Source organism: Xenopus laevis, chromosome 2S, assembly GCF_017654675.1.
Source record: "Xenopus laevis strain J_2021 chromosome 2S, Xenopus_laevis_v10.1, whole genome shotgun sequence".
In the NCBI taxonomy this organism is placed as follows: domain Eukaryota; kingdom Metazoa; phylum Chordata; class Amphibia; order Anura; family Pipidae; genus Xenopus; species Xenopus laevis.
Genome location: NC_054374.1, coordinates 74,496,092 through 74,519,530, shown reverse-complemented (window position 1 = coordinate 74,519,530; position 23,439 = coordinate 74,496,092). Strand labels below are relative to the sequence as shown.

The 23,439-nt window shown below is 38.6% G+C and overlaps 2 protein-coding genes across 2 annotated transcripts; one reads left to right on the top strand and one right to left on the bottom strand.

Moving 5' to 3' along the window:
- Positions 1–6,572: 6,572 nt before the first annotated feature.
- Positions 6,573–9,470, top strand: LOC121400598. The gene is made up of 2 exons (XM_041583990.1): positions 6,573–7,285; positions 8,358–9,470. The coding sequence occupies exons 1-2, from the start codon at positions 6,728–6,730 to the stop codon at positions 9,003–9,005; spliced, it is 1,206 nt and encodes a 401-aa protein (XP_041439924.1). The 5' UTR covers positions 6,573–6,727; the 3' UTR covers positions 9,006–9,470.
- Positions 9,471–11,022: 1,552 nt separating this feature from the next.
- matn1.S (matrilin 1 S homeolog) lies at positions 11,023–20,452 on the bottom strand. The gene is made up of 8 exons (XM_018248582.2): positions 20,273–20,452; positions 16,749–17,095; positions 14,457–14,679; positions 14,233–14,358; positions 13,257–13,661; positions 12,722–12,874; positions 12,543–12,623; positions 11,023–12,137 (listed from the first exon to the last, which is right to left on the bottom strand). Exons 1-8 carry the CDS (start codon positions 20,355–20,357, stop codon positions 12,085–12,087), a joined length of 1,473 nt encoding a protein of 490 aa, XP_018104071.2. The 5' UTR covers positions 20,358–20,452; the 3' UTR covers positions 11,023–12,084.
- Positions 20,453–23,439: the final 2,987 nt, after the last annotated feature.

Sequence of the window (23,439 nt, the reverse complement as noted above, 5' to 3'; positions counted from 1 at the left end):
TTCTTTTAAACTAACCCTGGAGGCAGGCCTAGGGAATCACTTCTTCCACAACATTTGGTATAGACTAACTCTATCAGGTCTAAGAAATGTGACCATAAATCATGTGTCTTTGTGTGAGTAGAAAATTTTGAGCAGGAGATTAAAACTGGATAATTGGTGTATTATTTTTAATATGGCAGACCATTTGATAAAAAGTTTAGAGAAGTTTGGAGGCTAGAAAGAGCCAACAAGCCTACTACTGTACATAAAATACAATGAAAACAGTTTTCGTTTGAATAGACCAGAGTAAACTTTGCTTTTCCTAACATTTGTTATGAATGCTTTTTTTTCATCTTTTCTTCCTGGGGACTGTGCCAATTCTCCTAATTTTACCTGCTCGCTTGACTTGTCCTTTGCAGTAGCATGGAGAAAAGGATGCTTTTGTTTTGTGGCTGTAGGGTATGCTTGTAATTGGCAAAATGAGACTGAAGTGACATTGACTATGATAGATGGATGACCTACAAAAATGATTAAAGAAGAACATTTCTGGCAAGAAGGACCCAAGTGAAATTGTGCATACTTCTGGAGCAAGAGCTGCACAGTCGTGTGTTGACAATTACCTGTTTAGTGAGTTGATGGTAGAGTTTGCTTTAAATAAAAGATGGCTGTTAACAAATGGATCACTCAGATGGAGTTTCTAAGATGTAAATAAATATACTATTTTATTGAAATACATATATCACGTGCATGGTCAAGAAACACATTATTGTTGCTATTTTTAATGCCCTTGTGACACATTGATTGGCTGTGGTGAATTTAAACAGAGTTGACCCATTTTCTTTGGTAATCCTGTACTTGTGTATGAGCTATTATTATTTAAAACTTCTCTGCAGAAAACTGTAGTTGTGGAACCTATACATAAAAAGAGCCATATTTATATCATTGTTTATTGTTCTGAGTATATATTTCTTTCTGGCTGTTGGATGATGCTGTGAGAGCTGAAGTTCAATCACAATGTTAGGGTCAAGTATAAGTCATAACCAGGCAGAACAATTGTAATTGTATCTGCAGTTAAACTCCTTCACTATTTTATATAATTAGTTTCTTTAGCTCTGGCATATCACACTAAATGGAGTTATGCTGTGTGGCATTATTCAGAAGAGACAAGCTTGTGCATTCCAGCTGTGAGTTCCTTGGATTCAGCAGAGAATTTCACCCCCATGAACTGAAAGACTATTTGTACAGGAGCATCTAATGGGTAGAAGGGGGGTTTCATTAATTTCTCTTCAGTAGAAGACTGTTACATTACCGCTGTCTCTCTGCGTTGGAACTTGCAAGGAGGTGGCGGAAAGGTTAAGGAAACTGAACTGTAGCCCCACATGTGATGAAAGGCACTATGATTGCTCAGTAGAAGTAAGCTATAGCTACTAAGAAGATGTTTGCTTTTAGGGCAGGACTACACAGCCGATTCCGCCGAGATCTGACGCGCTGCGCAAAATCACAGGCGTCACGTTGGATGCGACAGAAATAAGGTAAGTAATGCCAGTGTCGGATCGTGTTGCGTTGTTTATGCATCTGACAGTTGTGTCGTGTCGAATTGCAGCAGAATTGCCTGTGTAGTCCTGCCCTTAAACAGGTGATTAGTAAAACTGGTTGCTATGGGTTACTGCATCTGGGACAACTTGTGAATGATTGATTTCTCCAGTACAATGACACCTTAGCAAAATGGGCCCCTTGAAGTGATAGCCTCTCATGGATAACAATTAGCCCCAAAAAGTGTAGGTGGGTTGATGTGAACTGTTGTTTTATGAAAGCAGGGAGCAGATGTAGTGACAGCAGGATACGTGTAGGTAGCAGGAAGTGGGAAGTCATTACCTCTTGGTAAGTAGATGAGAGCCAAAAGAGTTTTAGTAGTCCGAATAAAATTAGGTTAAAATCTATTGCAGCTCCTAGCATAGTAGGGTTGCCATAGTGGGTAGCCATAGGGGGGATATAGAATGAAGGTGCAGGTATTTGGGAGGCATAGGCCAGGGGATAGGCCTGGGGGAAAATGGGCACAGTTAGGAGGTAGAGGCTTAGTCTCGGTACACAATTGTTCAAATGGTTATTGTTAATTTATTGTTTTGATAACGTGTTATACAGTCATCAGCAGCTAATATTCACATATGCATCTATATTATTGTGTTAAGTGTTTGGATATAGTGTGTAGTGTAAATAAAGTATGCTGCAGCCTTTTGCTCATAAAATTATGGATGTGTGTATTTGGTGTGAAGACAATCCCGCTTTAAGATAAAATACCAGCCTTTTTTTTTTTAACTTTTATGACTTTTCAGCATACAGGATATGATGCACTGACATAAGATTGAGGAGGAAGTAGCTTTATCTTCTAAGTTCACCAGGTCTAAGGTGGTGAAGGAAACTCTGGCGAAAGAGTTAATGTTCTGTAAAATTCACCTAGCGATAGGGTGTGAACTACGCTACGACTGTCTCTTTCACTAGCAAATTCTCCTCTATGCCTGTTAGTAAATTGGAGATGTCCCTGTGGAGGGGATTTCTGGCGAATTTTCACAACAATCACTTTGCCCTTTAGTAAATCTGCCCCTAGTGTAGTTTTATGGCACGCAAGATGATGCTAGAGTGACGATGAAATGACATAAAGCCATCTGTTTTAATATTAAAGACTGCTTGATACATGACAGCAGATGGTTAAAAAAGAAAAGACGCCTGCTATGGGTTGGTGTTTTTTGTTACCATTGAAACATTATATATGGTATCCATGCCATAGGCAACTGTATGTGAAACTGCCTGAGTGGGATGAAGAATGAGGGGCTGCTCTTAAACAGGGCCCAATTTTCCAGTAACTCCACTGGATAATAGAAATCGCACCAGTTAAAAAAAATGATGACACTAATACAGAAACAAATGTATGTTATGGCCCCTGATGCTTTCTATTGCCTTAGCTATTGCCATGATAATTCTCTGGCATTGTGCAGAGAAAGCAATCACTAGCACTGAACACATCTGTCAACCATGGATACATTTCCTACTTGCTAGCATGGTTTTCTCAAGCAATAATGGCCATTTTGTGAAAGGTTTTGTCAATTCTGGCAGACAAAGGTGTCCTTCTGTATGGTCAGAATCACAAAATACCATAAAGCCCCCAATTTCTTCTTTACAGATTACAGATATTATTTATAGGGTCATGGGTTGCACAGCAAAGCAGTTGTAAATCTGTCAGTGGTTGTTACGAGTTACTAGTTTGGTCCAAATTTGTAGATTTTGTAAACAAACCCCTCTAATTTAAGGGGGAGTGGATTATATATAAAATAAGGATCGGTTGGCATATATCCAATAACAAGACAAAATCTTGCAGCATTGCTATGCAACTCTTGGATTCTAGATTGATATCAAAGGGTTAAATCTGATACACCAATATGTTCTGTGTCCTTTTGGTTGTCTCTGTCTGTCTGCATCATTTCCTCTCTCATTCTCTGTGCTGCTTTTGTGTATTTAGTTCTTATTTATTCCTCTCTCAAGGCTCTTATTGATCTGTCAGGGAAAAACTATCAGCTGCATGAATAATAACAGCTGCAGGTTAAAGCCGCACACTTACACAGAGTCTACAGAAGGCATTTAACAATCACATTATAATTTCGTGAGGAAAAAGAAACGCAAAAGGCTAATGTGCACTTTACTGTGGACAAATAAAAGTTCAGAATTAAGGGGGACTGGGAGAGATTTAAAAAGGTATTGAATTTTAAACACTGGTATTTTGTATGCAGGGTATCCATTAGTGGTGGAACTTTTCTATGGCTGCATACGGCTGGACAAGCCCTGCAACATTCAAATAACACTTGCAGATTTAATTTAAGTTATGTGCTTCCATGACTGACATAAAAGGTAATACCACAGTACTGAGCTCATTATTCACTCTTGGCTGATGACTTCCTAAAGTAAAACAGAGGTGATATCACTGCTGGGATCCATTAACAAACTGACACATTCAGTGTAAATTTACATGAGGGTGTTGCTACGGGCGGGGGGGAGTATAAAGAGGGGCACCTTATTAGATTCATGAGCTATGAATACATTTTTGAAAAAGGTACATTTTTACTGCATGTGTTTGTGGCTTTATATATATATATATATATATATATATATATATATATATATATATATATATATATATATATATATATATATATATATATATATATATATATATAAAGATAAAAAATACCAGCAACACCAGGTTTTTTTGCAAGTAGAAAAAGTGTTATTGCATATGTAACCGACGTTACGTTTCGGTCCCTTTTGGGACCTTTCTCAAGGTGAAACATGTGCCAAACAATTCACTGAATAAATACCCTCCCCTCCCAAATGCACACAGGAAGTGACCCTTCAGTAATTAGCATAAAAAAACAAACAATGATCCATGTGTTAAAGTGCTAGTGCATCCATAATAGATAGCTAACATCAGCATCACCTGGTTAATGTGTGGTGGCAGTAAAGTGCTTAAATTCATATATAAAAAAATATCCTAAAAACATGTGGGAATGTCCATATAAAAGCTACTGTTATACCATGTAACTGGTTTTAAACTACACACATATATTAGATAGACACATTTTTTTACAGTATGTAACCCCAAGGGATCCCTACCAACATTTATAATATAATTTAGAGTACTCTACAAAGCACCACCAGAGTTACAAAATTCAACATCATCTCAATGGTAAAAAGCTATTAAATTGAAGGTAGGTATTCAATCCTCTGGGAGCCACACTGTCAAGTTCATAGGTCCAAAAGGCCTCACGCTGGAGCAATAAACGATCAACATCTCCTCCCCGTGGGGGCGTTGGAATGGAGTCTATCGGCATACATTTAAAAGCTGCAATAGAATGTTTAGCATTTAGCCAGTGCTGTGCTACCGGCTGCTTGGATATATCCTGTTTTTTAGAGTCCCCCTTAGGTTTAGGATCCAAAGCTGCCCTAATGGAGGAGCGATGCATACTAATGCGCTCTTTCAATTGTCGGCATGTCTTACCGCAATACACAAGTCCGCACGGACATTTGATTATGTATATCACATTTTTAGACGTACAGTTTAACCTGTCTTTTATCTTGTATGATTTGCCTGTATGCGGGTGAAAGAACTGGTTGCCCGTTATAAGTGTGCTACACATACTGCAATTGCCACATCTGTACACCCCAGATCTACCTGCCAGCACTTTGGAATGACAAATATATTTGTTAATCGGATCTGTCTGTGTCAATAGTTCCTTGAGGTTCCTGCTACGTTTATAGCCAAAAGACAAACCATCACTCACCAGTTTGCCCAAGTAGGGATCCCTTGGGGTTACATACTGTAAAAAATGTGTCTATCTAATATATGTGTGTAGTTTAAAACCAGTTACATGGTATAACAGTAGCTTTTATATGGACATTCCCACATGTTTTTAGGATATTTTTTTATATATGAATTTAAGCACTTTACTGCCACCACACATTAACCAGGTGATGCTGATGTTAGCTATCTATTATGGATGCACTAGCACTTTAACACATGGATCATTGTTTGTTTTTTTATGCTAATTACTGAAGGGTCACTTCCTGTGTGCATTTGGGAGGGGAGGGTATTTATTCAGTGAATTGTTTGGCACATGTTTCACCTTGAGAAAGGTCCCAAAAGGGACCGAAACGTAACGTCGGTTACATATGCAATAACACTTTTTCTACTTGCAAAAAAACCTGGTGTTGCTGGTCTTTTTTATCTTTATATACTGGTCTTACCGAGCACCCAGGCAAAGGACTTGGAACGGAGTGCTGTCCACTACTATAAGATATACATTTCTTTGACGTGCACCCGTCTACATATTCATTTTTGACAACCACTCACGCTCTCAAGAATGGCTACAGGAGTCCAAAGCACTGAAGCATTTACTATGTTTACCAAGGATGATGTGAATCGCATCTTATTTACTGAAACTTTTAAAGACACATTTGGAGATCTGGGGCCGAAGGAGTCCTTCCATGAGCTGTTACGCCTACGGAAGAGGGAGGTGGAGTTGCACCTTCACGGTGTTTCACTGTCTGAATATTACCGGGAACGCAAGATACCGCGTGGTTTTCGTATAAATAATGCACCCACACTGGGACGCAGTAACCCGGAATTTTGTGATAAGTGGTGTGCCATTCTGGATAAATGCTCGCTTGAGCTAATGTTGCATGTTATTGAGGAAACGGGTCGTGATCTACGCTCGGTGCGAAGTGAGATCCTGCAGTTTGAAACCTCGCATATTCATACAATATCGGCGGATAGGGACAACGATTGGCTTAAACGCCTACAGGACCAGGTGTCACAATATAAATCTGAAATACTTGCCTTTAAGAGATCGAAGTTCATGCGAGTGACACAGGACTACAAGGATAATACAGTCTATCGGTGGCGTCATGGAGGAAGGCAAGGCACGTATAGGCGGAGACTACCAATGCACAGGGCACGCAAACCTCCTGGTTACGTCTCAAGCAGCGGTGATTCTGAGGAGGACGCCGATGCGTCTACACAGGCTGCAGCGGATGCCTTTTTATCTATGGAAACACCGGCAAATACCGCGCTAGAAAAAGGCATCGCCGTGGAGGACGCAAACACGGCCAGAGGAAAAGGTCGGGGCAGACCTCCACGCTATGGCGGACGGGGGACCAGGAACAGGCAATAATAAATCTATCGAGCCACCAGCTGACGGATATGGAGACGGCTGTACTGGCAAAAGGTTTGACTTTTGTTCCTTCTACACGTACACATGATTTTAACATGGCTGTAGATAATTATAAATTTACTCGCTCCCTGCGCCTAAGAGAACACTATGGCTGTAGTTTAAAGGGGCAAGCTCAGGACACTACACCCCCTGGCTACAAACTGCGTAACAATTTTGATCCTATCACTCACAACACCTCTCTTAAGACCTTTTCAAGGATGGTCAATGGGGCAATCAGGGATACACCTGCCCAGATACATAATAGGGGGAACTTGAATAAGAAGGAGCGGGAGGCCCTCGAACAGTTAAAGAATAACCCCTCGATTATTATTAAACCAGCGGATAAGGGTGGAGCCGTAGTGATATTGGATTATGCATACTATAAATCTGAGATTTGTTCCCAACTAGCTGATGGTTCCTGTTACCAAAAACTGACGTTTGACCCCACTTTGAAATTCCAGGGGCAATTGGGCAAAATGCTGGATGAAGCTGTTACACAAGGCTGGATTACAGAGGATCTGAGGAATTTTCTATACGTCAAGGATCCGGTAAGACCTGTACTATACACCTTACCTAAGGTACATAAAAATTTGTTACATCCACCAGGCAGGCCAATTATATCGGCCAGGGGGTCCTTAACTGAGCAAGTGGCCAAATATGTGGATTCATTATTACAGCCGTTGATACGGGTAACAAGCACATATTTGCAGGATACCAATGACTTTTTAAAGATCGTGAATAGCATAGATCCCACCTGGTGTGATAATGGTTTTTTCTTTGTGACTATGGATGTTAATAGTCTTTATACCATAATACCACATGAGGAAGGCCTCAGTGCGGTCAGGGAACTGATGGTAAATGCCGAGAAATATAATGGCCCGCCCACGGAATTTATTCTATCATTATTGCATTTCATCCTGTATAGGAATTACTTTAAATTCGAGAAGGATTATTACTTACAAACGGCAGGAACAGCAATGGGGTCCAATGTGGCCCCCACATATGCAAATGCCTTCATGCACACTTACGAAATGCAACATATTTTAAGTAACCCCACATTTCGCAAATTTGGTGGATACTATAGACGTTATATAGACGATCTGTTTTTCTTATGGTTTGGATCTGAAAAGGATTTGCTAGAATTTTTTGGGGAGCTTAATTCACACAACAGCACTGTACGCTTCACCCTGCATTATAATTTTGAGAAAATTGATTTCCTGGATGTGACTATATACAAGCAGTGTGGCCAATTGCATACTAAAATATAATATATAAATATAACCCACTGATAGAAATACACTGCTGCATTTCAACAGTAGCCACCCCAAACACCTCCTAAAATCTCTTCCGAAGTCACAAATGTTGCGGGCTGTAAGGATTACAAGTGAGGAGCAGGAGAGACAACAGGCAATACAAGATATGGCAAGTGACTTTCTGGCAAGGGGTTACCCCGCAGCGCTGATAGAGGAAATAAAGTCCTGGGCACTAGCATTGGATAGAGCCTCAGTGTTAAAAGATACAGGAGATTCGAGGAGGGCTGGGGATTGTGAAAAAAACAAATTGTTTTATATGACAACCTATGGCCCACATACATCTTTAATCAAGCAATCTGTTTTACAGAACTGGCCAATTGTTGCAACGGATCCAGACTTGGGCAAACTGGTGAGTGATGGTTTCTCTTTTGGCTATAAACGTAGCAGGAACCTCAAGGAACTATTGACACAGACGGATCCGATTAACAAATATATTTGTCATTCCAAAGTGCTGGCAGGTAGATCTGGGGTGTACAGATGTGGCAATTGCAGTATGTGTAGCACACTTATAACGGGCAACCAGTTCTTTCACCCGCATACAGGCAAATCATACAAGATAAAAGACAGGTTAACCTGTACGTCTAAAAATGTGATATACATAATCAAATGTCCGTGCGGACTTGTGTATTGCGGTAAGACATGCCGACAATTGAAAGAGCGCATTAGTATGCATCGCTCCTCCATTAGGGCAGCTTTGGATCCTAAACCTAAGGGGGACTCTAAAAAACAGGATATATCCAAGCAGCCGGTAGCACAGCACTGGCTAAATGCTAAACATTCTATTGCAGCTTTTAAATGTATGCCGATAGACTCCATTCCAACGCCCCCACGGGGAGGAGATGTTGATCGTTTATTGCTCCAGCGTGAGGCCTTTTGGACCTATGAACTTGACAGTGTGGCTCCCAGAGGATTGAATACCTACCTTCAATTTAATAGCTTTTTACCATTGAGATGATGTTGAATTTTGTAACTCTGGTGGTGCTTTGTAGAGTACTCTAAATTATATTATAAATGTTGGTAGGGATCCCTTGGGGTTACATACTGTAAAAAATGTGTCTATCTAATATATGTGTGTAGTTTAAAACCAGTTACATGGTATAACAGTAGCTTTTATATGGACATTCCCACATGTTTTTAGGATATTTTTTTATATATGAATTTAAGCACTTTACTGCCACCACACATTAACCAGGTGATGCTGATGTTAGCTATCTATTATGGATGCACTAGCACTTTAACACATGGATCATTGTTTGTTTTTTTATGCTAATTACTGAAGGGTCACTTCCTGTGTGCATTTGGGAGGGGAGGGTATTTATTCAGTGAATTGTTTGGCACATGTTTCACCTTGAGAAAGGTCCCAAAAGGGACCGAAACGTAACGTCGGTTACATATGCAATAACACTTTTTCTACTTGCAAAAAAACCTGGTGTTGCTGGTCTTTTTTATCTTTATATACTGGTCTTACCGAGCACCCAGGCAAAGGACTTGGAACGGAGTGCTGTCCACTACTATAAGATATACATATATATATATATATATATATATATATATATATATATATATATAGGCCCGCTATATTGAAGACAATGGTTTGGAATAAACGGATGAAACTGTACTAAGGCCTTCCCCAACAGGGCCGCCTCCTCATTAGGACCCACAAGAGCAGTTTTATACCCAGGACTATGGTCCCCCCAGGTACACCAATGAATGCAATACATACCAAATGGATGCACGCAAGCTCAGAAGTATAAATAAGAAAAATGGTTCCCAATAAACTGTGGGGTTCACCCCAAGAGTTGGGGCTGGAGCAGTGGCTGGGGGGGGGCAAGTTAGGATGAGATTTGTGTAGGCTGCTTATTTGCTCCCCTAGATACTAGTGGTATGAATGTCAAATGAATGTGAAAGTTGGGGATGCCCTGTTACTGATCTATATGTTATGGGAACTATGGCTGAAAGGTTTGAATTCATCAATTTGCTTATGTAACTATAACCTTGTTATGAGCTAAGGGGGCCCTCGACCAACTATTAGACCTTCAAGAGGACTTGATTAGTGATGGGCGAATTCATTCGCCAGGCGCGATTCCCGCGATTCGGCGCAGGTGAATAAATTCACGAAACTGCCGACAATTTGCACCAACGTCCTAAAAAATTTACGCCTGCGTTAAAAATGAGACGCCGGCAGCATTTCGGGAATTTTTCGCCATTTTGCGAATTTCGCTGGAAATTCGCAAATCTTTTGGCAAAGCGAAACGCCCCAAATTCGCCCATCACTAGACTTGATTTAAATAAGGTCTGATTTGTAACAATAAAGGTTTCAATAAGTCTGAAAAGTGCAGGCCTCTTATCTAGCTCCATATACTTCCTGAGTGCCTTCATGCTATGTGTTATCTTTTAAAGAAACAGAAGTGTCATTAAGAAAAACAAAATGGACACCTATCAACATTTTTCTTTAACCACAGTACATATCAAGCCCTGGAAAAACCATCTCCTCAAGGCAGTTGTTAATTCCAGGGGTCCCTTGTTTCAGTGTATTCTTGCACCTGGCACATGCAGGAAAGCAGGCCCATCCAAGTATAGTGAATCTTAATGGATATCTTTTATAGCTTTGCACTTGAGCTTGCAATATTAAACAAGTTGTATAATCCTTAAATGAATGCTCTTAAGAAATGCAATTCATGATTTCAATGGTATATCTTCGCGAGTTCCTTGTCTTTCTGTTTGATTGACCTACTTATCACTGTGGTTCACAAGGGACCACAGACTGAGAAGCACTTATGGCTCTAGAGGGCAGACCAATGCTATACGATATGCAATATTGAATGGCATTAATGTTTGCGACCACAAAGGATTTTACAACTTGAAACAGATTATTTATTGTTTTATTCCCATTTAAAACAATCTAAATCTGAAAATAAATTATTAAAAAGGCAAATGCATGATCCACAAATAGAGGAAAAAATAGGCATTAAAAAAATCAAATATATTTTATATTTATATACATTTTTATATATTACTTTTTAGGTTTGATATGCACACAGAAACATTTTGGGGCACAAACACAAATATATTTATATACACAGATATGCCTGCATAGATATATTTGCATGAAGGGAGCGGAGAATACATGTAAACAAAGTAACACCATCAAATTGATGACATCGTAGTGATATCACAGCTAATGAGCACTTTTCAGTCGGAATCCATAAAGCAATGAATTGTAAAGAGAATATTAAGAGAATTATAAAAAACTATAGTACTAGAAGATACAGCGGGATTTTAAGAATTCATCTTTCAAAAGGAAGTCAGTTATTTTTTATATAATGATAATATAAGAAATAATTATTTTTCAGTTTTTTTTTCAATAACATTCATCGGATGTGCAAATTTAGTACCTACACATGGGTATTCACTAATAAATAATGACACATTCTGGCATTGCAAGGGAAGGCTTTACTGTCAATATCAATATCAATATGCCCAGTTTACATTAGAGGTTGGCTGGAGTAATCCATAAGCAATATATTAAACTATCACTAGATAATATCCCGTATTAACCAGTTGATTCTACATTATGATACTGCATACACCCACACATATATTATGCTTAATTTTCTTCTGTTTTAAAATGGTGCATGTACTGTATATATATATGTATGTGGGTAATTGCTTATGTATGTACATACATGTCTCTATATACATATAAATACTTATTTATATACGTTGGATACACAAATATATGTTTGTGAATGGGTGTTTATATTTCAAAGGTATATGTGTTTCTGCACATTCGTTAGCACGCAAATGTTAAAGGGTGCAGTATGTCGTTTCACCAATAGGGACGTTACATAGCAGAAAGTCTCTCACACATTGCATTCACCATGTGGTAGAATGTTGATGCTAAAGGCACTTCTTATGTAGCCAAAAAGGATCGTTTACTTGTTGGCATCGTCTCAAAATGACATGAAGATAAAGATGGAGATGAGAAGAGAAGATTTTTGTGGGTCCTGTAGATTTCTATGTGGCATGTAGGCTCACACAGTGATTTTGTTCTCTAAAGCAGCGAGTTTCTTGGATACTGCTTCAAGTGATATATAGGTTAAAGAAAAAAAGCACATTGTTTGTAAAAATACCTACCTTTTTGCTAAGTAAGTGGATGTATTCCTTCATCAGTAGGAAACCATGCATGGGTATTAGTTGGTAGATTTACTAACTTTTTCTGATTTTAAATATTCAATATTTTCGAGCACAAAAATATTCCATTATTAATTATTTTCTCTTTAGTTTTTTCCTTTACAGAGCAACTAAAGCCCAAGAAAAACAAAGTGTTTGGCATATAAGATTTAGCCCTTAGCACTTAACACTAATGCCAGATTGTTGTTAGGTAATTTATTATATGTGATACAGGGTTGCTCTCTGTAAGAAAAAGAAAGATATATTTGTTTCACAGACACAGCTTCATACATATGCTAAGTTTATATTGAAAGGATATTCTTTTTTGTTAGTTGCTGGATGAGACCTTCAACCTTGGTCTGGAACTTGACTATGGACTCACACTCGCATGGGTTTTCTTCTGTAATTGGAGAGATAAAAAAATGTTTCATTACAGCCAAATGCAATTCTCTCATTCAAAGCTATTTATTTATTTTCATTTTGGTAAAATGTACCTACCCACACATATCTTCATCTGAAGCTTCTTGCCAATCTCCTTCATTGCCTTGAAATCAGCTGTATAGAAGGAATGCTCAGCCACGGGTTCAGAAGCAATCATTCTGAGCTCTTCTTCCACAGCATTGCCAACACCAACAGCGAACATCTTGTAACCTGCAGTAGTCCAGAAAACATTCAGTTAAATTAAGGTTCCTATAAGTCCCTGTTTAACAGGGGTAGGCCACGTTTCAAGACTTTAGTCCCTGGGAGAAACAGTATCTTGTATATAACACATTCCTTGACTTTGTCAACTACAGTTTTCTATATTAATATATACATGATGTTGTGTTGCACGGGTATACAATGAATGTTCTATAAGTTGTTGTAATTTGGCAATACATCAGACATTTCAAAATATACCTACACTGTAGGCTAACACAGTGTATAGCATGCCTTGTTTGAGACATCAATATGTGGTTGTAATTTTATAATAAATATGCTTTTTTCATTTTCTAATTATAAGCAACAGCTGTTTCAGAAAAGTGAAATATCTTACCCAGCTCCTTGGCTCTGACAGCAGCATCATTGATGTAATCCTGGGACCGCCCATCAGTAAAGACAATGCCAACTTTGGGTACAGCTGGTCTACCTCCGCTGGAGATGGCAAAGCTGTTGTCGACAAGATACTGCAGGGCCTGACCTGTCATGGTACCCCTTTCCATGTAGGACATTTTCTTTACTGCAGATTTAATGTCTTTTTTAGAGCTATACCTGCCCAGGGGGAACTCTTGTCTTACTGAACTGGAATATTGCACTAAGCCCACATGAGCCCTAGCGTCTCCTACATCCATAGATTCCACAATCTGGTTGATGAACTGCTTGACGAGTTCAAAATTCTCAGGACGTACACTCTTAGAGCCATCAATAAGGAAAACCAAGTCAACAGCAGAAGCTCCACAGGCTAAAACAGGATACAAGAGCAGCATTCAGAAGTCAGTATTTTCTGTTCAATAGTAATATACATATTTACATCAGCATTTCTGCAATTGCAATCCATTGAGCTTAAACTATGCAATTACTGTATGGATCTGTTTGTAAATGGTGTCCAGGCACTCTATTTATTTTGGGTACACAAAGGTGAGCCGTGGCTTATACTCCCGCTATGGTCAATGGTGTTTGGCTTCCTAGGAGTAAAATAAAGGTATAGTACTTTTACAGAATGGTTCAATGGACCATTGCAGAATGGGTGTAATGCACAAAATGAGTCATGTACTCTCTTGTGTTTTCTCCATGGTGAACCTTACTACAACTACTAATAGGTGCAAGAGGTACATTGGTGGTATGCACTAGTGCTTTATTATGCATGATTTTGTGCTTGCCACCTACTATTAATAAATGAGACCCAGTGACTCTGTAATCAACAATGTAGCTATTCCACCACTGTTTAATTTTCCACCATCCCCAGTTTAAAAGCATTTTTGTTTTTGCATTGTCCCCCCTCTACTGTAAGTTGATATACTCTATTTCCTCACTGTTGCAAGTCTTGCCATCTTCATTTAGGGTGAAACCATCCCTACAGGCACAAGTGTAGGAACCTGGGGTGCTGACACAGATTTGTTCGCAGTCATGATCTCCAGTAGAACATAGGTCAGCCGTTACTGGAACATAAGGCACATCATATAACCATCAACATTTAGAAATATATATGCAACATATAATGACCAGTTTCAATTTAGTAAAAACATGCTTTAGTCACCACAGAATGCTTCCTGAAATTTCTTGCTAAGCTTCTCAATCAAACTGTAACTTTCCACATAGTCAACATGTTCATCTAGGGGTTCGCTGGCAATCTGACGCAGGGTGTTCTTATCAACGCGTCCTACTCCGATAGCATATATTTCTAATCCACTTTCTCTTGCCCGTGCAGAGATATCTTTAACAGCGTCCTGGGGCCTGCCGTCTGTAACAATGATTGCAACCTGAGGATAAAGACAAATGAAGGATCCAAATTATGGGTGCACTATTGCACATAATTGTGGGAATACATTGTTTATCCCTTCCACTCCATTATTTCTTTGTGCACTTCCACTGTCTCATAAAAGGGATATAAAATCAGCAATGTAGTGGAGGTTACTGGCCGACAGAAGACCTACAGAAAGACCATATATGAAAATAGCATAAGGAATGCACACATACCATCAATGTGCACCAAAAACAGAATTATTTTTAAAAAGAAGCAGGCATTATTATCTTATTATTAACAGCAAAACAGGCATCTATAGGGCAGGTTAACCTAAGCATGCTAGATGGTTTATCTTTAGTCCTGTAAGCTTTTAATATGACAGACATAGATTAGTATGGTCAGTGTGCTTGCAAGAAACTACAGGATAGGATCCCCCAAGGGTTTCATCCATCAAATTACACAGCCGTTTGAGTTGACTTAAAAGTCCCAGTCCCAGTTGAGAAAACATCTGTCTAAAAATTCTCTGTCAAGACACATCAACCTTTATAATCAAACACAATGAAACATCTGGGCATATATTAGCACACATATATACAGTGATATTTGAAAACTTCCCAGATGTCATCATAGGGCCAGTTTGATGTTGCTTGGTATCAGAAAATGTAATATTTTCTATGTCAGTGTAAGAGACTTCTCCTTGAACTAGCATTATCCAATCCAAATTCAATATCAGACAGCACCGGTTATGCCTTCATGACATGGTGATCACTGAATATTTCCTTAAAAAAACCAGTCCAGAACATTCCTAATAAAACACTAACCAAACACTTGTTTTTATTGCCTTGGATATTTATGTGGCTTACTATAAACAAAGTTGGCATGCTGTCTGCCTATAAGCATTTAGCCAACTAGACCCTCATCCAGGATACTGTATTACTCAGCGAAACTCATACTTCTTGCTTCCGCTATACATATTTACACCTTCAGCCTTTAAGCTCAACTCTGAGAAAACACAGCAACTTTTAAGGTTCTTGATGAAATGGTATCGAATTAATATTCACCTATATTGCCCAATATGTTGCAAACATTTAGTCAGTTCTAGTTTCATCATCCCCCAACTTATTTCTTTTATATAACGTAAAAAAAAACTTTGAATTGATCCTATATAAATGACAGGACCCCAATAAACAATGAAGAAGCTAACATGATGTTTATCCATCTGCCTGGGGTTAAAAATAACTTTTGCTTGTCATTATCTTGGCAGACTTTCAGCAACTGTATATGTCCCATAGTCAACCACGTCTGTCTCATTAACTTCATATATTCCCTCCAAGAGTCTTTGCAATATTTCACTTTTTATACTGTTATTTATTTGTGTCCCATGAATCTTTGCTAAGAATAAGGTACTGTCAGTGGAGTTTGTTTGTCCTTATTTTGCCTCTGTTAAGCTGAGTTGCCAACAATAGTTTCAGTGTTTCTAAAAACATTGTGATACACAAGCCAGCTATCCTACACATTATCAGGAGTCGACTCAGCCAAGGTTTGCTAAACCAAATAACAAACACCTCTGATAGCTCTCTGTTTTTCCTTATCAAAGTTGCATTCTTCAGCTTAATATACTGGGAAGTCGGTTGGCATTAAGTTTAACTTTTTGAGCATAGAAACAAAAGTATCAATAATTCAGTGTCCTGAAATAAATTAGCACTGGTTAAAAATGAGAGATCTGCTTATTTTCTTTTTGTTGAGATGTGTTCACCTAGCCATGTTACGTGGGCCTTATCATCCCATAATACTGCATTCTATTGTAACACCCCAAGTTTCATAAATAAGTAGTTCTGTATAGTTTTAAATAACTTGAGATATCATCATTTGGTTTTCTCTTCCTCTTCTTAGGTTTTTGTATTTGTACAACATAGTATCGTACAGGGCAGATTAGCTAGAATATCAGCTATAAATTTTTTTTTGAAGAGACAACTACATTCACTCCCCTATTCATCAAATATTGATTCTTTTTTCCCAACACATCTTTGATATTTTACACATTATTTTCACAAAGCATATAGTGTCCCTTTAAACCTTTCTCACCTTATTGATGCCAGGTGACTTTAATCGGGCCCCCTCAGACTCTGTGAAGGCATTGTTCATAGCATATTGAATAGCAAGGCCTGTCATTGTGCCAGTTGAGAGTGGCTGAACTTTTTTCACAGCTTGAAGAAGTGCTGCCTTTGCTTTGTGTGTTTTGAGAGAAAATTCATTTTTCACAGTGCTGGCATAGTTCACTAACCCCACTCTGGTTGCATTGAATCCGACATCCAGCGACTCGATGACCTGGGACAGGAAAACCTTGACTTGCTCAAATTCAGAGGGGCGAACGCTACGTGAGCTGTCTATGATGAACAGTATGTCGGTGGGTCGGGTTCTACAATTGGGTCCTTTTTATGGAAGGAAATAAAAGAAAGAGAATAACTGTATGACATAACATTGTTTGCCTATGAAAGAGGAAAATAATTGGAGAGATAACATAGAAACTAAATATTACAAAAATGGAAATCTGATCTAGTACACTCTGCAGCTGATGCGATCCCTTAGAATAAAGTGATTTCCAGTCATACCTCTTACCCATAAGACCCTATAAGATGCTACTAATCAAACAATTACACAAATCTCACATACATATATGCCTAAACTTGCCAAATGCAATCCTAGCCATCAAAGATCAAACACCTGAAAATGTGTGTCTCTACATGCCTCTGATAATCACAACATGGTTCGCTACACTTGCTGTTCTTAAAGCTGGCCATAGATGCAAAGATCCGACCGTTCGAATCCTCGAATGATCAGACTTCCCCATCTCCAGACCTGCCACTAACCTTTCAGACCAAATAAAGTAGAAAAAGAACAGATCAGCTGATGTTCTGCACCTGACAACAATCGTACGAAAGTTATGTCCGACAAAGCTGGTGACAGTCTCCCACTGAAATTCGTCCGATCAGCTATTACATGCAGAGATATTATCGGCAGTCGACATCGACCAAACGACCGATTTCCATGGGATGAAAAATGTTGGGACTCTCAACACACAGTCTGAAAATCGTACAAATCGAGGATTCGTATGATTGGATCTTTGCGTCTATGGCCAGTTCAAGACAGCAGGCCCAGTGTTTATACAGTTAATTTGCTATTAATGTGATTATGTTGGTATATAGATTAAAAATGGAATGTACTATATTTACTGGGTGCAGTGTGCAAAATCAATTTTCAGATGCTATGTTTTTTACCCACAATTTTTCAGAAATACAGTGCATCGTGCACAGTTGTTCCTGTCAGAGTTGTCCCTGATGCAATATCACATGCATTTTTATGAGAATAAGGTGCAAATTGTACCAATAATGGGGATTTCTGGCATTTAAAATGAGCATGTGATTCTTTTGGCATAAGTATTTGTGCCCCTATTGATGCATCCTGCTATGGGAAACCTGTAAATACCACCAGGTACTGTATGGGGCACATTTACTAAGGGTCAAATTTCGAAGTGGTAAAACTTCGAAATTCGACCATCGAATTGTAGAAATTCGATAGTCTAAGTTTTTTTTCCCGTGAATTTAGCCGTTTCCATCTAATTCAAATCGTTCCATCGTAAACTTAGCCAAGTACTGGCTATTGGTTCGATCGAAAACTTAGCCAAATACTGGCTATTGGTTAGATCGAAAACTTAGCCAAATACTGGCTATAGGTCCCCATAGGCTAACATAGTAATTCGGCAGGTTTAAGGTGGCGAAGTGTCGAAGTTGAAGTTTTTTAAAGAGACAGTACTTCGATTTTAGAATGGTCAAATATTCGAAGTTTTTTCAATTCAAATTGAATTTTGGCCTATTCGATGGTCGAAGTACCCAAAAATTACTTTGAAATTCGAAGTTTTTGAATTCGAAAATTCACTTTGAATTCACTTCGACCCTTAGTAAATGGGCCCCTGTGTGTACCTGCTAAGCACACATGGCAGTCACTTTAGGGTCCCCACATCTAACTAGGTATCCCAATATCAATAGTCATGCCATCAACAGCATTAGGACCTCATTGTATATGAATGCCTGATCCACTATGTAAACCCTGGGCTTACCTGCAGCTAAAGACTGATGTTAATTCTACAGTGTAAGGAGGGTGTATAGGCAAAAGTGCATAAAAGGTTTTTGTGTACCTGGTAAGCACACATGTCACTCACTAATTCAGTCTCTAGCTGCTACTTTATTTTTTCAGTAAATCAAGAGACTATGCAAAGTGACTAACTTTAAACATTTATTTGTGCAAAATCATCACAGCAAATAGTTTCAAATGTGTTAATCAGTATCAAGGCTTTTTCACATTTGAAACTTTGAAATTTGCTGTGATGATTTTGCACAAATAAATGTTTAAAGTTCTTTTGATTTACTGCCTAGTGCTTTTGGACTCTTGCACAGTGCTCACGTGGTATATATGCACATTACAAGTTTTTTTTTTATGCATAATACATTTCCTTAATTTTACATTTTCGTGGATTTTACATCATTTTATTCTGGTCCCCTGAAAAATGTAAAATGGGGGTTCTACTGTACTTTATTTTGTCACTTGTTCTGTTTACTCCATGGCAGGACCTCACAGATCCACATACTGCAACAGGGACATAGCAGTTGCACCATAGTGTTCAGTGTACTGTGATCTTAGTCCTGTGTTATGCCTCTTTAACAAATGGCCCCATTTTCTATAAAAAGAGCAACTTTTTTTAAAAGATTGCCATCATTTTCATAATATCAGTAAAAGGCTTCAATATTTAAAAAAAATGGATATTGCTCTATGTTAACACATTGTATAGATATACAGTAATTCATTCTGAATTGCTATTTTCATGCATTATATCTTCAAAAAAAAAAAAGCACATAACCAAATTCATGTCATTCTCTGTCAATGCATCAGGAATTTATCATTCGGAAAGTGACACGTACAATCATATGGAAATACAAGAATGGCTCCATTTTACCTCCTGTCCAATGATGGTTCTTGTTGTTTCATGGTTATATACAACCGGTGCTCAATCTAAACTATTTTTGTTTTAGGGAAATTTGAGGCATCTTTTAACACTGTATGTTTGTATCACCAGATGTATGTCTCTTTTCCACCAATGTTAAATACAACAATCTTAATATTATCATTGATTCACTAAAAGCTTGGGCTTTTTTAAGTGCAATGAAATGTTCTAACGTTTGTTAAAGGAATGTAACATTGGCTGTTGCAGAAATCCAAACAGTCATTTTGCCTCAGTGCCAGAATCATCCATTTCCCCACAGCTCTGAAGGTCTAAACTCAAAGGTTAAATCAGCAGCACAAATCAAATTTAGAACATACCCCCGTAACTGAAATGAAGAGGGATGCTGGCAGTAGCTTGCCTTATATTTAACTTTTGCTCTATTAAAATAGCATCCAAAACCCCAATCATTTGTATATTAGGATCTTGTAAAAATCAACACTGTGGTACTTTAATAACTTAAATAATAAAAGAAAGTACTGTATGTAATGTTATACTTGAGTAATGATTTCAATGTGGCATATTTGGGGATTTAATTGGGACAATCACTCACCCTTCTGCGCTTGAAGAGAAGCTCCATGAATGGCATGGTGATAGCAGAGGAGAAGAGTGGTCAGGAGACACAGAGAAGTCCTCATGTTGTCTGTTGTGGAGTCAGAAAGCAGAGTGAGGGTGATGGAGTGGGGCGTGTGTGTATCAAGGTATGCTACCCTACCTACACCCCTTTAAACACACCTACAGATTGATTGATAGAGCTGGGAGGGTGTTTGTGTGTATGGGATGGGTGGGGGCCAAGTACATGGTTGGGTGGTAAGGGGAGGAGGGCTAGGTATCTAATTTAAAAGTTGTGAAAACATCAGTGTTAACTATTTTATCTAAACACAGAAAGACAGAGGTAACTTGAAAAAAGGCAGAGCTGATCCTTGCTTAGGATGTTACCCTAACCACCTATGGGGGGTCATCCCATCTTCTGGGAACAAGGGAGAGTGCAGAGGGCAGCAGCAGCAGTGTCAGGACACATCTAAGAGTGTTAGGAAGGGAGGAGCCACTGGAATGCACAGAATGTTACTTGTACATCCACAGGCTGATACTTCACACCATGATGGGTTAATAAGTTTGAGCGACCCTAAATGAGAACCTTTCAAATTATGTTATAAAGAAGCCCTGTATCTGGGAGAAGAACATAAAGGTGTCTATTCAGCTGCAGGGCTAATTCCAGCTAGTGCATACACAAAATATCAGAGTTTACTGTCACAAGGCAATAGGCTGCTAGCAGACACACAACATGCTCTCTGCCACATGGGTTACTGTGCTTACTCTGCTCTTGCAAGATTAAAAATGTTTTTATTTCAGTTTTCTATAAAATGTATATTATAGGTGAATATGAGCTGGAACTATACAGAGACTATATTGTTTTAATTCAAATGTACCCAAAAGAACAGTGTTCCTCTTTTTCCTTATAATCTATTTCATAAACGTCACATAAACTGCCATACACTGTGTGCTTCATAGTACTCCATTTCAGCATTTCTCCATACAACAACCTCTTCTCCCTGTAAGTCCTCATTTCTCTACATATAACATTGACCTATTACTTCCCCTAGTTCTCCCTATAAATTCCCATCTCTGTTGCATTATCTCTTTTGCATGAATCAAGTCATCAAGTCATGACAATGTTTGTGTAAACCCTTGAAATCAACAGGCCAAACTCAGGCAAAGTAGGGTGAAAAAAAAGTATTTTTTATTTAAAGTTTCCATATACTGTACCAATGCCTCAGACACAAGTGCATAGGCACCAAGAGGTGCAAAACCACAAGCACATGGTGCTGAATGTAGACAGCATTGTATTCCTCAGGGAAGCTGTGGAGTGTTCATGGTGAGACAGGGAACAAAGTGGGAAACACATGACAGCTTACACCATTTGTAAATGAGTTTTTACTCCTTGAGCAAGCCAGTTAGTCCCCTGCATGCTTTTACGATATATAAATAAAGTACCTGCTTATTAGGAAAGCCTTAACTTTCAACCCCCTTTAATTTTATTTACTTTTTTCATCTCTTTCCTTTCAAGTGCGTTTTCTAACTTGATATACAGTAGATCTTCTTCTCCTTTCCATTCTTCTCTTCACCACCATTTATCTTTATCATCCCTTCTGTCAGTAAGCCAGTCTCTGATTTTTTTTCTATCAGTATTTCCAGCTTCCATTTTCTCCTTTCTCCATCCCCCATGTCTCTCTCTCCCCTAAACCCCCCCCCCCGTGCCATTCTTTCCACATTCCCTACCGTTTTGATGAATATGCCATTCTTTATTATCCCTTATGTGCCTGTTTCATGAGATTCTGTGTCTCTCCCCTAAAAAGGTTAATATGGCCATACCTGGGTCATTATATGATGTTGACTTGTCACCTCCAGATCAAGTTAGCAGCTTTTTGGCCCTTGTATAGGGCTTTCCCAATGGCCTGCACCATGACATATGCTTGAAAAGCAGGCAGCTTAGAAAATCCTGTCAAGTGAGAACAGCCTTAGCCAATTAATGCAATCCTCTCCTGACGTGCGGAATCAGGTTGAGTTCAAGAGGAGAGTAACAAGGAGGGAGAAGCAAGACACAGCATTGCTTACTGCACCCCACTATGTAGACGTATCATCTGTCTACCCCCAGTTCTAGCCCTTGACTCAACATTTTCGTTTTATAAACATGAATCATTTTACACGTCCCACAGCAGTATTAAAGTGGCGATGTTTTGTGTCTTTCAATGCCATATTTTACATACCTTTCATAAATATGCTCTTTTGTGTTTTAGGCTGAAAAAAATGCAATTTTCTTCCAGACTAAAAGCCAGTGGTTTAAATGGTTTCCATTCATGCATATTTTTGTACACGACTCAGATCATGAATGAAAGCCATTTGAGCTGTGCATATTTGAATTAATGAAGGCCTCTGAATAACTGAACACATTTGTGAGACTGCTGTAACACCTTCTGTCATGCCATACAATCTCACCTCCTCTCCCAATACAGCACCCCTATATCACAGCCTCTTACTGTAACTGCTCCTATATTTTTATACGAGACTTCCAGTAATAAACTTCACCTAGTTTATAAGAAATATCACAAGAAAAAAATTCAGTGTAAGAAAAGGGACATTTTATTTCACTGCATTTGAAAGAACAGATTGGCATTTTATAGATATAAAAAAACATATATCTTCATGCTAATAGTCAGAATCTCTGGGCACTGTAAGTAAACACCATTAAGATGGGCAGAGTTTGTTATACAGATACAGGAACAAGTTACAAAAAAAGCCTAGAACGAAAAACCAGCTCATCAACTAAAATTAAATCTACAGGCTTTGAATACTTTATATTGCAGAAGTAGCAGGGTGGATGTCAATTTTTAATTGCATTCATATTTCTCTTTTTGAATTTTACTTTTGGGTGACTGATCTACACTCTCTACACAGTAAGAAGAATTACAAAAGGCAGCATTCCATGTCTAATCCTCCAAACTGGATGATAGCTATAGCTAAAAAATAGTTTTTTTCTTGTGCCAAATTTATTAGTAAATTAATAAGGCAGTGGCTCCATACATATTCACCATAACAGATCTACTAAAAAGTAAGGTAGGAATGGTGAATAAAAAAGCAAGCACATCTGAACTTTTCCAGCAGTAGACCTGATTCTAAGGGCTCTTACTAACGAGCGGTTGAAGCTGCGCTCCCCTGCGT

What these genes read in the sequence shown, in the direction of transcription:
- LOC121400598 (XM_041583990.1), top strand. Translation starts at nt 6,728, where the DNA reads ATGGAGACGGCTGTACTGGCAAAAGGTTTGACTTTTGTTCCTTCTACA. An exon ending in TTCTATACGTCAAGGATCCG is followed by an intron (nt 7,286 to 8,357) that starts GTAAGACCTGTA and finishes TCTGTTTTACAG; the next exon opens with AACTGGCCAATTGTTGCAAC.
- matn1.S (XM_018248582.2), bottom strand. Translation starts at nt 20,357, where the DNA reads ATGAGGACTTCTCTGTGTCTCCTGACCACTCTTCTCCTCTGCTATCAC. An exon ending in AGTCACCTGGCATCAATAAG is followed by an intron (nt 14,680 to 16,748) that starts GTGAGAAAGGTT and finishes CTTTATCCTCAG; the next exon opens with GTTGCAATCATTGTTACAGA. An exon ending in TGTCAGAGCCAAGGAGCTGG is followed by an intron (nt 12,875 to 13,256) that starts GTAAGATATTTC and finishes GGACTACTGCAG; the next exon opens with GTTACAAGATGTTCGCTGTT.